This window comes from Urocampus carinirostris, chromosome 7, assembly GCF_059441175.1.
Source record: "Urocampus carinirostris isolate Australia breed hairy pipefish chromosome 7, RoL_Ucar_1.0, whole genome shotgun sequence".
NCBI classification, from domain to species: domain Eukaryota; kingdom Metazoa; phylum Chordata; class Actinopteri; order Syngnathiformes; family Syngnathidae; genus Urocampus; species Urocampus carinirostris.
In genome coordinates this window covers 36,767,515-36,782,142 of record NC_142355.1, presented here as the reverse complement: position 1 = coordinate 36,782,142, position 14,628 = coordinate 36,767,515, and the positions used below count along the sequence as shown (strand labels likewise).

The 14,628-nt window shown below is 39.8% G+C and overlaps 1 protein-coding gene across 1 annotated transcript; it reads left to right on the top strand.

Moving 5' to 3' along the window:
- The first annotated feature begins 2,810 nt into the window (after window positions 1-2,810).
- Window positions 2,811-13,431, top strand: dld (deltaD). Its single transcript, XM_088340802.1, has 14 exons — window positions 2,811-2,977; window positions 3,924-3,999; window positions 4,086-4,165; window positions 4,360-4,428; window positions 6,477-6,546; window positions 6,616-6,716; window positions 6,787-6,930; window positions 7,720-7,821; window positions 7,901-8,091; window positions 8,972-9,142; window positions 10,201-10,390; window positions 11,656-11,793; window positions 11,859-11,948; window positions 12,956-13,431. The coding sequence occupies exons 1-14, from the start codon at window positions 2,939-2,941 to the stop codon at window positions 13,019-13,021; spliced, it is 1,527 nt and encodes a 508-aa protein (XP_088196928.1). The 5' UTR covers window positions 2,811-2,938; the 3' UTR covers window positions 13,022-13,431.
- Window positions 13,432-14,628: the final 1,197 nt, after the last annotated feature.

Here is a 14,628-nt window from a genome sequence, read left to right as displayed (position 1 = left end):
TTCTTTGTAGTAAACTGACCAATCACAGGCACCCGTTGCTTGAAGCTGAGCTGTGATTGGTCACTTGAGTGCCTCCACTGCTATAAACTCGTGGTCACTTATTACACACTGTCGCTTCAAGATATTTGGCATGAAGTGTTATTTTATCCCCTTAACAAACAATTGGGGGCTCATTTTTATTTCTGTTTTGAAATCTTCACTTCAATTTTGTAAACGAAGCATGCCTGAGCCGTCTCCGAGCAACCATTTTTCCCCCTGTCATTCGTCTTTTGAAGCAAATTTGAGTTTTTTTTTTTGTTTTGTTTTTCTGGAAACTCCGACAAATAATGTGTTGCCAGCCGCCCCAAAGGACAAAGAGGCCAATGTGTCTTTGAAAAAGTCCTACCAGCGCAACTTTCAAGTGTGCTGGAGCTTCAAAGATGCCCTCCAAGCTCTTTATCGCTTTTCAGACAAGGACACGCCCCTTTTGGGGATGGCAACGCCCACTCACGTAGAAACGCTTGCGTAAAAACAAGTTTCAATTGTATGTTTTACGCACTTAGGAATACCTCGTGGTCTTTCATGTTTTGTTCAGCGCAAGCCGGTTTGTGATCCGACCTATCCTACGTCTTCTTTCTTATCATATTTTGTTCATTTAGATCAGGGGGGTCAAACAAGCAGCCCGTATGTGGCTCTCTTTCTCGCTCTCCTTCTTTCTCTCTCTGTCTCCGTCTTAATTTTCTCTATTTCCTCTCTCTTTGTCTCTCTTTTTTATCGTTTCTTATTTATTTTATCTTTCTTTTTCTCTGTTGCAATATACCACTGTTTCTCTGACTTTTTCCTGTCTTTCTCTGTCTCGCTTATTCTCTCTCTTGCTTTCTTTTTCTCTTTCTCCCTCTTTTTCTCCCTCTTCCTTCTCTTTCTTTCTTTCTTTCATACTTCCTCTCTTTCTTTCCTTCTTTCTTTTTTTGTTTTTCTCTTTCTTTTTCTATTCTATCTCTGTTTCCCCCCTCTCGCTTTCTCTCTCTAACTTACTCACTTTGTCTTTCTTTTAGTTATTTCTTTCTTCCTTTCAGTTTAATTTATTTTTTCCTCCTTGTTGTCTCTTTCATACTCTCTCACTCTTTCTTTCTCTCTTCCCCGTTTAATCTCTCCCCCTTTCTCACCCCTCCTATCTCTCCCTCTCTCTGTGTCTCTTTCTCTCTCTCTCTCTCTTTCCATCTCGCACGCGTGCTTTCTCCCTCTATAACCTGCTCTCTTTATCGATCTTTCTTTCCCTTTTTCTTTCTTTCTTCCTCTTTCTCTCTTTTATACTCTCTCTCTTTCTTTCTCTCTTACCCCTTGTAATCTCTCCCCTTTCTCTCTCTCTGTCTCTCTCATTCTCTCTCTCCCTCTCCCACTCTCTCTCCCTCTCTCTCCCTCTCTCTCCCTCTCTCTTATTTTGTCCTTCTTGTTCTTTCTCTCTCCTTTTCTCTTTAACCTGCTAATGTAGCCACGTGAAAGGTTTTGTTTCTACCGTGTGGCCCCGCGCCAAATGAGTTTGACACCCCGGATTCATGGCTAATGGTTTAAGGACAATGCATATTGCCTCTTGTTCTTCGAGTCATGTCGACTCTTGTATTTTGGCCTGTTTTCATGTTCTGTACTTTTTTGCACTGTTATATTCTGTTTTTGGTCTTTTCAGTAGGGTTTGGCTCTTTTCAGGTGTGAAAAATCTGAAGTCACAAAAAATGATTGAGAGTATTGAGGGCACTCACAGCTTTCACTGTTTCAACATGTGAGTATGTCCTGTGGTGTTCTCCTTTTAGGTTTGGTTCAGTTAGAATTAGTTAGTGTTCCAACACTTGTTTTTTTGTTTCAACACTTCACACCTGTAAGTACATATCCTATAAGGTATTTCATGTTTTTTTGGTACCAGTAAACTTTTTTGTTGAGTTTTTGTGCATTATCCCATACCAATTCATTTTCAGTAAATGAATCTTTCTTGAAATTCTTATTTTGTGTCTACATTTTTAGGATCCACTTCAACGCTAAATCTTAAAATGTTTATGGCCACGTCCCCTCACTCCTGCCTCTATTCAATGTTTCACAACATTTTTGTAATTGTAATTCTTACCTGTTAAGTTTGCTTAAGATTCAGGTAGGTTTAGTTTTATGACTTTTCTTATGGGGCAATGTGATGTGAACTGTGACCTTCTGGGTCATAAGCTATTTCGCAAGTCCCATTCGAACATCAGAGTATCTAAATGCAGAATGCCGTGTGGCTGCGAGAGAGGGATTTTTTCCTTTGTTTATTTAAGTTTTTGCAATACTCTTGTCTTCAGGGGGAAAGCAAAGATCGAAATCTGATTTGTTAATTTTGCAGAAGCTCGTGTAAAAACAAAATCAAATAAGCGGTGGTTCCCTCTACCGGATACTAGCATATACTACAATTTTTCTTTTCGAAAAGTCAACGAAACGCCTGTCATTTGTGTACCGTAAAGTCAGTGTATTCTATTTGTGGGATATAGCAGTAATAATATTAATAATAACAAAAAAAGACATCTTCATCGAGTGACACAATATATACAATTCGTGATGTTAGTCAAAGGAACCGTAAACACTGCAAAATATAAAACACTGGTAATCGTGATTTATATTTTTAACGTTTTTTTATCGGATGTCGCCTCGTTTTTTGACTAATAATAACAAATATTCAAAAACATAAATCGTAAAATAAATATTAATGAATGAACGTCAAATTCAAAGTACTTCAAATTACTTCAAAATATTTGTGAGTCGTTGACAACTATGATACATGATGAAATGCTGACGCCATTTTTGTGCATGAGTTCCAACTCGGAGTATATTGGGCCTTGACGTCATAGTTGTGCGCCACGCCGTCAGGAGTCCTTGGCAGCGTCGCTGGGCCTTGTGGAGGTGAAACACCTTTGCTTTTGCGTGAGGACACAGCGACAAAATGCACACTTGGACGCAATTGTATCGAACTCTCGCCACGGTGAGTGGTTAAGTCAAAGAACTTGGCTTAGAAATTTGGAGAAATGAGTACGCAGAGGTGGGGCGTTGTTTTGTATTTCGCCGGGCTAGCTAGACGGCTAACAGGAGCAGACTGCGCTGAAAACTCACATCAACCTTGTTTCAAAGTTGACCTGACCAAATATAGATTGGTATCACCATTCAGTTTTGTGTATTTGTATTTCTGCAATTGACAAGGTCAAAATGAGCTCTAACGTTAGCTGACAGAGTTGAACCAAAGTCGCCCCATTTCTTGTGTTGTAACGTCACAGACATCTTAGAATGTTTTAAAACTCAATTTAATCAATACCGTCTACATTCTAGTTTTCTTTCCGTGTTTTCTACTAAAAGCACATTATTAACGAATGTTGATCATCCAATTAGAATAGAATGGAGTAAAATTGCCTTTATTGTCATTGATAGCAACCTAGTGAACATTGCTTACACTGAGAATATACGCGGTACGACTGGATAAACATGTCATAAGATACTTAATGGGATAAATAAGATACAAAAATAAGTTAAAGATCGGTAGTAGTTACAAGGTTGTGCTTGTAGGCTGGCCTAAGTTGTAAGTGCTTTGAAAACTTGGAGTGACGGCAGGAAATAAAACCGGAAAATACATTATTTACGCCACTTTCATCTCCAATTATTGAATTTGATTAAATCAGTTCTTTGTGCTTTCTATTTTTTTAAGTGGTGTCAACTAAAAACGGGGTATAACTTATTAATAAATTTGGAACTCAGTAGAGACATTGTGACATATTTGTAGATGTAAACAACTATTTATATTTAATGCAATTGCTGCTCTTTATATAACTGTAGTTCTCTTTCATTCTTTCACCTGTCTTCTAAGTCAATGCAGTATCAGTCATTGTAGATTAACTACCTTCAACATGCTTTCATTGTTTTCTTTGTTTGACCTATAGAGAGGCACTCAGCTCCCATGCAAGCTCCACGGCGCGGCCGTGCTGTCGGTGCGAACGTACGCTGACAAAGCAGCCAGTAAGATAAGGCCATAACTTATTCTGTAGCATGTGTCAAAGTTCGTCCCGAGTGACACATTCAAAAATTATTTTCTTTGGTCACAGTCGATGCAGACGTCACAGTGGTCGGTTCCGGTCCGGGCGGCTATGTTGCCGCAATCAAAGCCGCACAGCTCGGGTTCAAGGTAAAGAATGCCTTAAAAGTTTTTTGTTTTATTTTTATTTTTTTTGCTGGGTCTTAGAAAGAACCGTAATGGATTATACTTTCTTGATACAATTGTTCATAGATAGCAAGTCTATCTATTGGACCATTCGAGTAGTGTGCCAATATTTCTTTTTAAACTAAAATTATATTTAGAACATCTTTGTTTCTTGACAGACGGTTTGCGTGGAGAAGAACGCCACACTAGGTGGAACCTGTCTGAATGTCGGCTGTATCCCCTCCAAGGTGAGCCCTCTGATTTTCTTCACCATTCGTTTCTTTTGCAATGTAATACAGTTGACCATGAGGTAAGATCTTGGGCCCAAGCTCGAACCCAGGCTAAAAATGTCAATCGTTAAGTTGGGCCAGGTGTCTCTCGCCATTTTTTATTCTTATTTTTTTAATTCCTTTCCCTTCATTGAGGATCTGCACAGCATGCACTTTACCGAAGTCATTATTTAGATGACTTACTTTTACTTCTCCTTGAGTAATATTTTTTGAAGTAACAGTTCTTTTACTGAGAAACACACTTTGGCGCTGCAGTTATTATTTAGATAACCGTATCTAGTCATGTCAGGTTTATTTTTATAGCCCTTAATCACAAGAAGTCTCAAAGGGATTTACATACTATTATTACAACATCCCCTGATCTAAAACCTACACAAGCGCAAGGAAAAACTCAAAAATCTCAGCATGAGGAAATTACGAAACCTTAAGAATGGGTTGCAAATGAGGTATCCCACCTTTCCAGGATGACCATGCTGCAATGGATGTTGCAAGGGCATCAACAAACAGAACACAGACAATAACATGAAATACAAATGATTATTGAGCTTCAGATTATAAGTGTGTTTTTAGCCTAAATTGAAAAAGTTCCACTGAGGTTGCAGAGAATTCCACAGTGCTTACTAGACTATCGCTTAAACTCCAAATAAGTAAATCCAAAGAAATTTTTATCTTGTTTCTCGGTAGGAAATGCACCGCTTCCTCTACTCACCTCTACGTGGCTTACGTCAGAAATCTTTTACGCTTCTTGCCAATAGCTCACAAGCTTTAAAACCTCTCTTCCTGCTTTTCGGCCAAATCTTTCACTAGAAAATTATTTTCTTTTGGGTGCCATTTCGGTCAGTTTCATTTCTCTGCACTTTGCCGAAATTCGAAAAACCCCAAGGCGCGTACTTCAGCTAAAACTCAAACTTCGGCCCTAAAGTACATACGACGCCGAAGTAAAGCTTCAGGTTTATTTCGCGGTCAGTTCCTCAAATCAACTTAATCGGTCGGGTTGGGCAAAGTTGGGGCTTATAAACCCGTGGCCCCAGTCGAGTTGGGCTGAATTGTTTAGGCCTAATCTAACCCTAACCCTGTGATACGCTATGAATCTGTTCTCAGGTGGGGATCACTAGATGCAATTGTTTTATGGCATTGCATAGAAACCTTTGGTAGTTGGCAAGCTCATTCCGAACCCCCAGTACTCCAGATAAAAACCTTAAAATAACAACATAGTATTTGGCATGTACTACAAAAATGTAATATACATTTATCCATCCGTAAACTGCACTGCTTATCCTCAGTAGGGTCGCTGGGCATTGGGCAGGGGACACCCTGAACTGGTTGCCGGACTATACATATATATATATATCTATATATAGATATATATATATAAATATGAACGTGATAAAAAAAAATACATTTACCTTCGGTGTGACGTGACCTAAGCTGGTACAGTGGAGGTAGGAGACAGCTGGTTTAAAATGAAAAATAATTTCAAAAACCCATACTTGCCTTCAAAAGACTTTGTTGCTTTAATCGCCACCTTATTCTTAATTTTACTGATCACAGATTGGTTATGGCCATATTCATGATCGAGGATGACGATGCCTGTGACTTTGTATTTCTTGATTATTGCTAGCTACATTTCCATGGTTATAATGTTTTTGCTTTTGCCATTGACACCGCTGCAAGTTTTGGAACTCATAGCTAAACAAAATCAAGTTTGCTATTCATACTGGGCTTAAGAAAGACAAGAAAATTGTGGGAAGGGGTTTAGCCAATAGTTTGCTGCATCTTCATAGAGTTTTTATGCAAGCAAATGGCAGATTGTTATCTTGTATAACATAGACCAATAGCAGATGGGGCAGTTTTTGGCCAAGTGAAATAATTTGCTGATCATATTTTATGGTTGGCAAAAGGCTCTAAAAATGCATCTTATTCCTCATTGTAAAGTCAAAATTTAGTATGCTGAGGACACTATAACCCGGGGGTTTACTGTGTACATTTTGTGTTTGTGTGTGCAGGCCCTTCTCAATAACTCGTATTTGTACCACCTGGCTCACGGCAAAGATTTTGAGAGTCGGGGCATTGAAAGTAAGACTGAACACTGATAAAGTGTTTTGACTCCCAAAGAAAATCTGCTGACTCTGGTTTCTCTTTCAGTTTCTGGGATCTCCTTGAACTTGGAGAAGATGATGGCACAGAAAAGCGGGGCAGTCAAAGCGTTGACAGGGGGCATCGCTCATCTATTCAAGCAGAACAAAGTGAGACTTTCTATGAAAGGGTGGAATCTTTTCCTCCCTGCGCCACCCCAACCCTTCCCTTTCCTGTCAGGTGACCCACGTCAACGGCTTCGGAAAGGTGACGGGAAAGAACCAGGTGACGGCTATGATGGCCGACGGTGGCCAGCAAGTCATCAACACGAAAAACATTCTCATCGCCACTGGTTCCGAAGTCACGCCCTTTCCAGGAATTCAGGTACGGTTTTTGATTCAGTTTTTAGTTAACAGCATCCGGTATTAGTTTTTATGTTATGTGACGCGTCATCATCCCTTAGTTGTCGTGTGGGGATTATGTGTCAAAAAATGGTCCATCTTTAAAAACTTGAGGTAGAATTTCTAAGTGGTAATTTGTAATGGAAAGAACGGCCCGCAACTGAAGATGTAAACTATATATTACTGTCATGTTTACCCATCACCTAGCGACCTTTCTTTGTCTGTATCAAGTTGATAGTTAAGCTGCACACACATTTTTGAAACAGAATGGCGGAATTCCAGTCAGTTTATACCTGCCAAATCACCAAAAAATGTCATTTATTATGGAAAGTAACATCTCAAATAAGCACAAAGTATGTGCAAGCAGCAAGTTAGCGACTATATTTTAGCGATCAAGGTCAATGACAAAAAAACGAACGATCGTGCGAGCGGCCATTTTGTGTCCGACTGTTTTGCTTCATATACAACGCCGGTCCATTGGGTAAGTAAAGAGTAATAGTGTCTCAGACGACCGGTACATATTTACAGTAGCTTCATTTACACATAACTTGTATAATTAACTTTCCTTGGCTTGCACCCACCTTAAATACATCGTTAGTGTTGATGGGTCAAAAATAATAACTAAAATTAATAACAATGATTATTATCAGTATGATAATGTTTTAATATTTCCTCGAATGATGTTGAAAAGTTGGCTTTGAAGGTCCTTAAAAAATCGGCCGTGAAAAAGGTGTACAAACCCTGTGACGTGTTCTTTTTTCGGGTCGTGCAGATTGACGAGGAGACTGTGGTGTCGTCGACTGGTGCACTGTCCCTAAAGAAGGTTCCGGAGGAACTAATTGTGATCGGCGCCGGGGTCATTGGAGTGGAATTGGTGGGCGATTGCTGGGGGGGCGCTGATGCTGCTCACAGCGGACTCCCTTTGTCTCTGACTCCTGTTCGTTTTGCTACAGGGCTCCGTGTGGCAGCGCCTTGGCGCCAAAGTGACTGCAGTGGAATTCCTGGGCCACGTGGGCGGCATGGGGATCGACATGGAGATGTCCAAGAACTTCCAGCGCATCCTGCAGAAGCAGGGCCTTAAATTTAAGCTAGGCACCAAAGTGCTGGGAGCCACCCGGAGGCCAGACGGGAAAATGGACGTGGCGTGAGTAGCGGATTAGGCGTTTGAATCTTTTTGTCAATACGATTTCCTTGAGTGCTACTTTCCTCGTAAAAATAAACACACACACACACACACACACACATCTGTGTCATATGCATTGTTGTATTAGTTTGCAAAAATGGTGAAATCTGTATGCTGAATGAATGAATGAATTTTTGCATTCGTTGATTAAATGAATTATTAAGGGAAAAATAATCCTGATAAAGTCATACCATAATTTTGTTTGAGATCAGAGTTTGATCACCGATTTGTTTAAGTTCCCCAAAAAATCTTATCATTTGGAAAAATATATATAATATATTTTTGTACATTCCTGAGTAATTTGAAATACTCAAAATATGTATAAAACATGTACATCCATGATATTTATTTAAATGTCTACACAATAAAGATAAAAAAAATGTGAACAATATTATAGCATTTACTGTCCCTTTGAAGCATTGTTCAACTCAATGGTCAACTTAGTAGTTATTCTCACTGTTTCCCCCTTTTTCCTCCCCTTACTACTGACTTTTAGGACCCATTAATATTGCCAACGAAACACACCAAATCAGAATTTCTCAACATGTGTTGTCAGATAGACAATCTGTCTCTTTAATGATGCTATTAGTGTCGCCGAGATGGCCGCTCATATGAACTCTATTGGCCACGCCTTAGGCTGGGTTCGGCTGTTTGTGTGGATTTGAGTTGGGACTTTTTATTCGAATACCGCAGCAGAGATTAAATTGTTGGGTCGAACACATATTTTAAAAAAATATACAATCTTTCAAGTGCCGATGTGTCACTGTGTAATTAAACTGGTGTCCATTCAAATTATTCTCATACGGGGCCAGTTTGTGAAACGTTTTCTCTGTGGCTTCAGTGTGGAGGCAGCGGCGGGGGGCAAAAATGAGACTCTGACGTGCGACGTTTTGCTGGTATGCATCGGCCGTCGACCTTTTACGCAAGACTTGGGCCTGGAAAGTGTCGGCATCCAGCTGGACAACCGCGGCCGCATCCCCGTCAACGGACGCTTCCAGACTAACGTGCCCAGGTGTGATCAATGCCCAGAGTGTTTGACTCAAACATTGGGTTAAGGAAATTGGTTGGAGGCGGATAAAAAGAGTGATTTTTCTTGTATCTGCCGATGCTGAGTCTGGATCCGATGCATCGCCAATGCATGAGAAAATATGATTTTTCTAATAATTTGTAGATGCAGACATTTATATGGACATGTTATATTTCTTCCTATATTATTATACCAATTCGTCAAATTGATTTTAAAACACTCAGAATTAAATAAAAGTACTATGCTCCCTTTTAGGCACAAAGTTTGATCAAACAAAATGGTTCTCATTTGCATGACATTGGGTAAATATCTTGATAAACAAATGATTTCTAAAAATTGCAGATGCCGAAAAATCAACAATAAAATGACATATTATAAATTTACATTATTTGAATGTACACAATCCAGTTCACCTTTTTTTTAAAAAATATATATTTATGGAGGAATGGGCCAAAAAGGGACCCAGGGGACAAAACCCAAACTTTTTTTTAATCGGCGGGATTGTGTTCCAAAAATAAACAGTGATAGGTAAAATCCTTTTTTTTAACAATGATTATACAATTAATGTATTATACTCTAAAACCAAATAACAACTCCTACTTACAGGCTCAAGCATTTATTTAACAAAGTAAAGTACTGTAGAACCCTTTTTTTCACTACTGTACCATCAAATAATGATAAGTGGGGAGACTGTATAGCTTTTCAGAATGCAGAATACTATGCATGATGTAAACATGTGAAGTCACAAAACCATGCAAGGTAAATGGCGTTGGGAATATATACATTAGTTCAGCGAGCCAGATTGAAATAATTGGTGGCCTGGATTTTGCCCACCCATGTCGTACGCCGTCTAGCCCAAAGAGTCTGCAGTAGAGTTCATAGAACTTTTTTAAAAATCCATTAAATTAAGTTTTGAAATTGAATGGGAAACAAAAATTTGACATCATAACACCATAAAGCTCAAATCTTCATATGATTGTAATGGTTTTCTAAGTGGAAAACCAGACCCACCATCTTAAGTTCTCATTGCGTTTTGACGGCAGCATCTTCGCCATCGGGGACGTGGTGGCGGGGCCCATGTTGGCGCACAAGGCGGAGGACGAAGGCATCATCTGCGTGGAAGGCATGGCGGGCGGCGCCGTGCACATCGACTACAACTGCGTGCCCTCTGTCATCTACACGCACCCCGAGGTGGCCTGGGTGGGCAAGACCGAAGAGCAGCTCAAAGAGGAGGTCAGCGTACCTTGGACTCGTTCAACCGGCTCATGTAGAAACTAGGACTACTACTGATGACTATTTTAACCGTCGACTACTCAAAGGCCGTTAAGACTATTAGCCAATTATTGGATCGTAATATTTTTTCTTAAAAATAGCATGAACTTGATTTGATTATGTGGCAAATGGTAATAAACACGGGGAAAATTGGCACAATGAAAAAAATCTAAAGCCAATTAGACGCGGTGCTCAGCCAGTGGAGACATAATTCCATAATTAACCTTTGTCCATTTTTGTAGGTACAGGCAAATGGTAAATGGTCAACATTTCTATAGCGCTTTTCAAGTCAATGAAGACCTCCCAAAGCACTCTACAATGTGCTTCACACTTATCCTTTCACACACACACTCACACACCAATAGGGAGTCAGCCATACCTGCTCAATAGAGCCGGGAATCAAACCTGCGACCTCTTGATCCCAAGACGAGCGCTCTACCTCCTGAGCTAATGCCGCCAAGTAAACATTTTTTCTATCCCTGTAAACTAAGAACAGGCACATAGACAGCAGTAGAACAGTGAATAAAACAAATATTAGAACACCTGGTCACTATAACAACTTAGCTTGTCTGTTTAGCAATCTGTGGCCTTAGTAGGAAAGCATCCATGGACCGTAAATCCACTTTTAGCTACACAGTCTCACATTGTGGCATTTGACATCATATTCTCCTTTGCTTTTAACAGTCTGCCATTTTCATTAATCGATCATCTCTTTTCAATGTAATGAGTCAGTAAAAGGCTAGCTGCCGTCATGTTTCGCAGTTTGTTCTATCTTTAAACAACATTTGCTGCATGTGCGCCTGGCTTTTTGACTGACTGCATATTGCAGCCTATCACAGTTACATACAAAGATAGTCCCACCCAACACACACATACAGAGCGTGCAACCTGCCCCTTTTAGCCTCTGGTGTGTGTTGTCTGCTCTCACACAGGCATTTGATTAACAGAGTAGAATGATCTCACGCATACGTTTGAAAATTGCTGCATATCGATCATAAACGCGGGACAGCGAGTCAACTCGCAAGTCGCATTAAAAATCAGTTAAAGAATGACAATCTCGTGCAAATCGGGCCATTATGTACGTTACCGCTTGAGACACTGATGCTATTGCACATGAGCGACTTTCAGCAGAGGTCGCATTCTTGTAGAGATGCTTACTCAGTTAGAAAAATGTTCCTGATGACATTAGTCGACAGTGGAATGAATTGCTTTTCACGTGACTTCAGGGCGTCCCCTACAAAGTGGGCAAGTTCCCGTTTGCCGCCAACAGTCGCGCCAAAACCAACGCTGACACGGACGGCCTGGTCAAGATCCTCAGCCACAAGGAGACTGACCGAATGCTGGGCGCGCATATCGTCGGAACCGTAAGTTCGCCACTGCCTTCCGCCCATTGATTCATTCATTCACCCGCCGTGCGCTTGCGCGCTAGGGAGCGGGCGAGATGATCAACGAAGCCGCCCTCGCCATGGAGTACGGCGCCTCCTGCGAGGACATCGCCAGAGTTTGCCACGCCCATCCGGTATGTCGTGGCAGGAAGTCATTCACTAGACCGCCATTTTAACTGGAACACGACTTAACTGAAACTGTGATAAATATTCTGGATAGCTCCAAGCTGTTGAATGTACAATAGACCCCTGGGATGCAGCAATAGTCTGTTCTGGGTTGGGGATCGCAAAGTGAAATTGCTTTAAAGTGTGGGATAGCAATCTATGGCAATTTTCTTTGAAACTACATTACTCCAGATAAAACATTGAAATAACGAAAGTGGATGATAGTAACAACATGAATAAATAACATTCTAAAATGAAACGAAAAAATATGTATATATTCCTGGTGTGACGCGGCTTGAGCTGGTACACTGTAGTAGCGGGTGGATACAGAGAGGGAGAAGATGGCAATGGCCGAATAAAAACTAAACAAATTTAAAATCATTGCGAGTATTGTTTGAATGGTAGAATATTTCTTTGCTTTAATCATCTCCTTATTTTTAATAATATTCCCAATCACTGATTAACTAGGGCCCTGGAACTTAGCAAGGGTATTGATTGTGGGCTTTTTTTTTCGTATTTCTTGAGAATTGCAAGTGTCGGTTCCATGGTTATCATGTTTTTGCTTTTTTCTTTAGTAACACTGCAATATTTGGCCCCATTGCAAATAAATGCATTACATATAACAGAATTTTGTATCGTGGACTCACTAAGTCTCTATGAAGCACACAAGATTTTGAACAAAGGGTGCATTGTGGGATGGAGTTAATGTGGGTATTTTCATGGTCAGTGACGTAAATCAATGGCAGGCCAGCGTTTTCTATGATGTAGCTTAACTCGTTGTCTATACTAACCCTAACAAGGGGCGGAAAAACCTCTTATTCCACATGGGAGTGTAAAAATAACGGAACTCCGGGGGTCTACTGTATAGAAAAACGGTAACTGTCCAACCAATTTTCTGACAAAAATGTTTGTGGAAATGTGGAAAAACAATGAAGTTATATATTTCATTAATTCTACTCTGTTCTTGTGGTACCAGACTGTGTCGGAGGCGTTCCGAGAAGCCAACCTTGCCGCCTCCTTTGGCAAGGCCATCAATTTCTAAAGCGCTTCAGCGTGGATATGGTCTATGCACCTGGAAGTTGCCGGAAAGTGCGGCAACTTACACCAGAAAAGCACCTGTTTTCTTCTACTACCCTACTTTCTATCGTACATATTTACATATTCAATAGAACAATCGAGAAGGCGGGAATTTTGTTTTATTTTGCAGTCGAAAGCTAACTTTGTCATCATGTCGGGAAGCAGAAAAATATAACTGTTCTTGTCACAGGCTTTGCATCCTCCAGAGGTGGGTCTATTTAGGGGCGAGGGACAGACAGAAATTGTTGGATCAGAACTCAACTTTATTTATTTCTACTTCCTGTACGTCGGCGAGCGGAGTTTTCGCTGCCGCGTATCTGGCTTTTAGGACCTGATTCAGAAATTGTGGAAATGAAATAAAAACATGCTCAATAACCTTGTTTAATGTTGTTTTTACATTTTAATTGTTGTGGTTCAACAATGTCACATCACATACTTGATTGCTCCTTTTGTAGATTTGGATGATGGAAAAGATGGAGGATATATGTGCACTTGACAGTGAAAATGGCCAGCCCTTTATTTTGTTGGAGACTGACTTTAGGAGGTGTACTACATTCCAATTCTACAAAAAACAAACACTCCCTGTAACATAATGGCTTTTACACTAGAAACATTCAGATATTTTTATTTTTTTTTTCTGCTTCAAAATTTTACCTTCTAAATACATATTCTCACTGCAACAATTCCATGAGGAAGATCAAGAAGCGGCATTTTCCTCCTTTTGTTACAAATTCTTGATGGCAAGTATTTTGTCCCTGCCTTTTTGTTTGCCTATTTTAGGCATTTTATTTTTTATCTAATCCTGTTTGAAAACAATCTTAAATGAGTAAAATGTTTTACAATCTGTTGGATAGTTTTGCTTAATTTTAGGATTGTTTGTTTATTCACGAAAGGATTAAATGCTCAAGGGTAATGTCAGTGTCTGAAACTCGTAAGAAAAAGTTAGCGGACACCAGGGCAAACAACTCGGAAAAGTTGCCTGCCCCGCCTTAAAGTTGCCCCCCCTGTTTTTCACAACTTGAAACACAATAAGACAACTCATCGCAAAAAAAAAAACATTGTTGCAAAATATTAAGGATTGATAATCAGAATATATATAACAGAACAACACTTTAAAATTAGGTTTATTATGAATCTACTTATAACAATCATTGCATGTATATGACATCGCTGCTTTCCATCTGCCATCAGTATGTACCTGTATTTACTCATCTTCAATCATGCAATGTTTGCCTAGCGTCGTTTGCTACAAGCCACGTGAATTCCTCTTTCCACGATGCTTTTAATGTACGTTTTGTAGCGTCATCAGTTTTGTTAACTTCTTTTGAATCTTCTGTATGTTTACGTTTTGTAGCGTCATTAATTTTGTTAGCTTCTTTTGAATCTTCTGTACGTTTACGTTTTGTAGCGTCATCAATTTTCTTAGCTTCTTTTGAATCATCTGTACGTTTACGTTTTGTAGCGTCATTAATTTTGTTAGCTTCTTTTGAATCTTCTGTACGTTTACGTTTTGTAGCGTCATCAATTTTCTTAGCTTCTTTTGAATCATCTGTACGTTTACGTTTTGTAGCG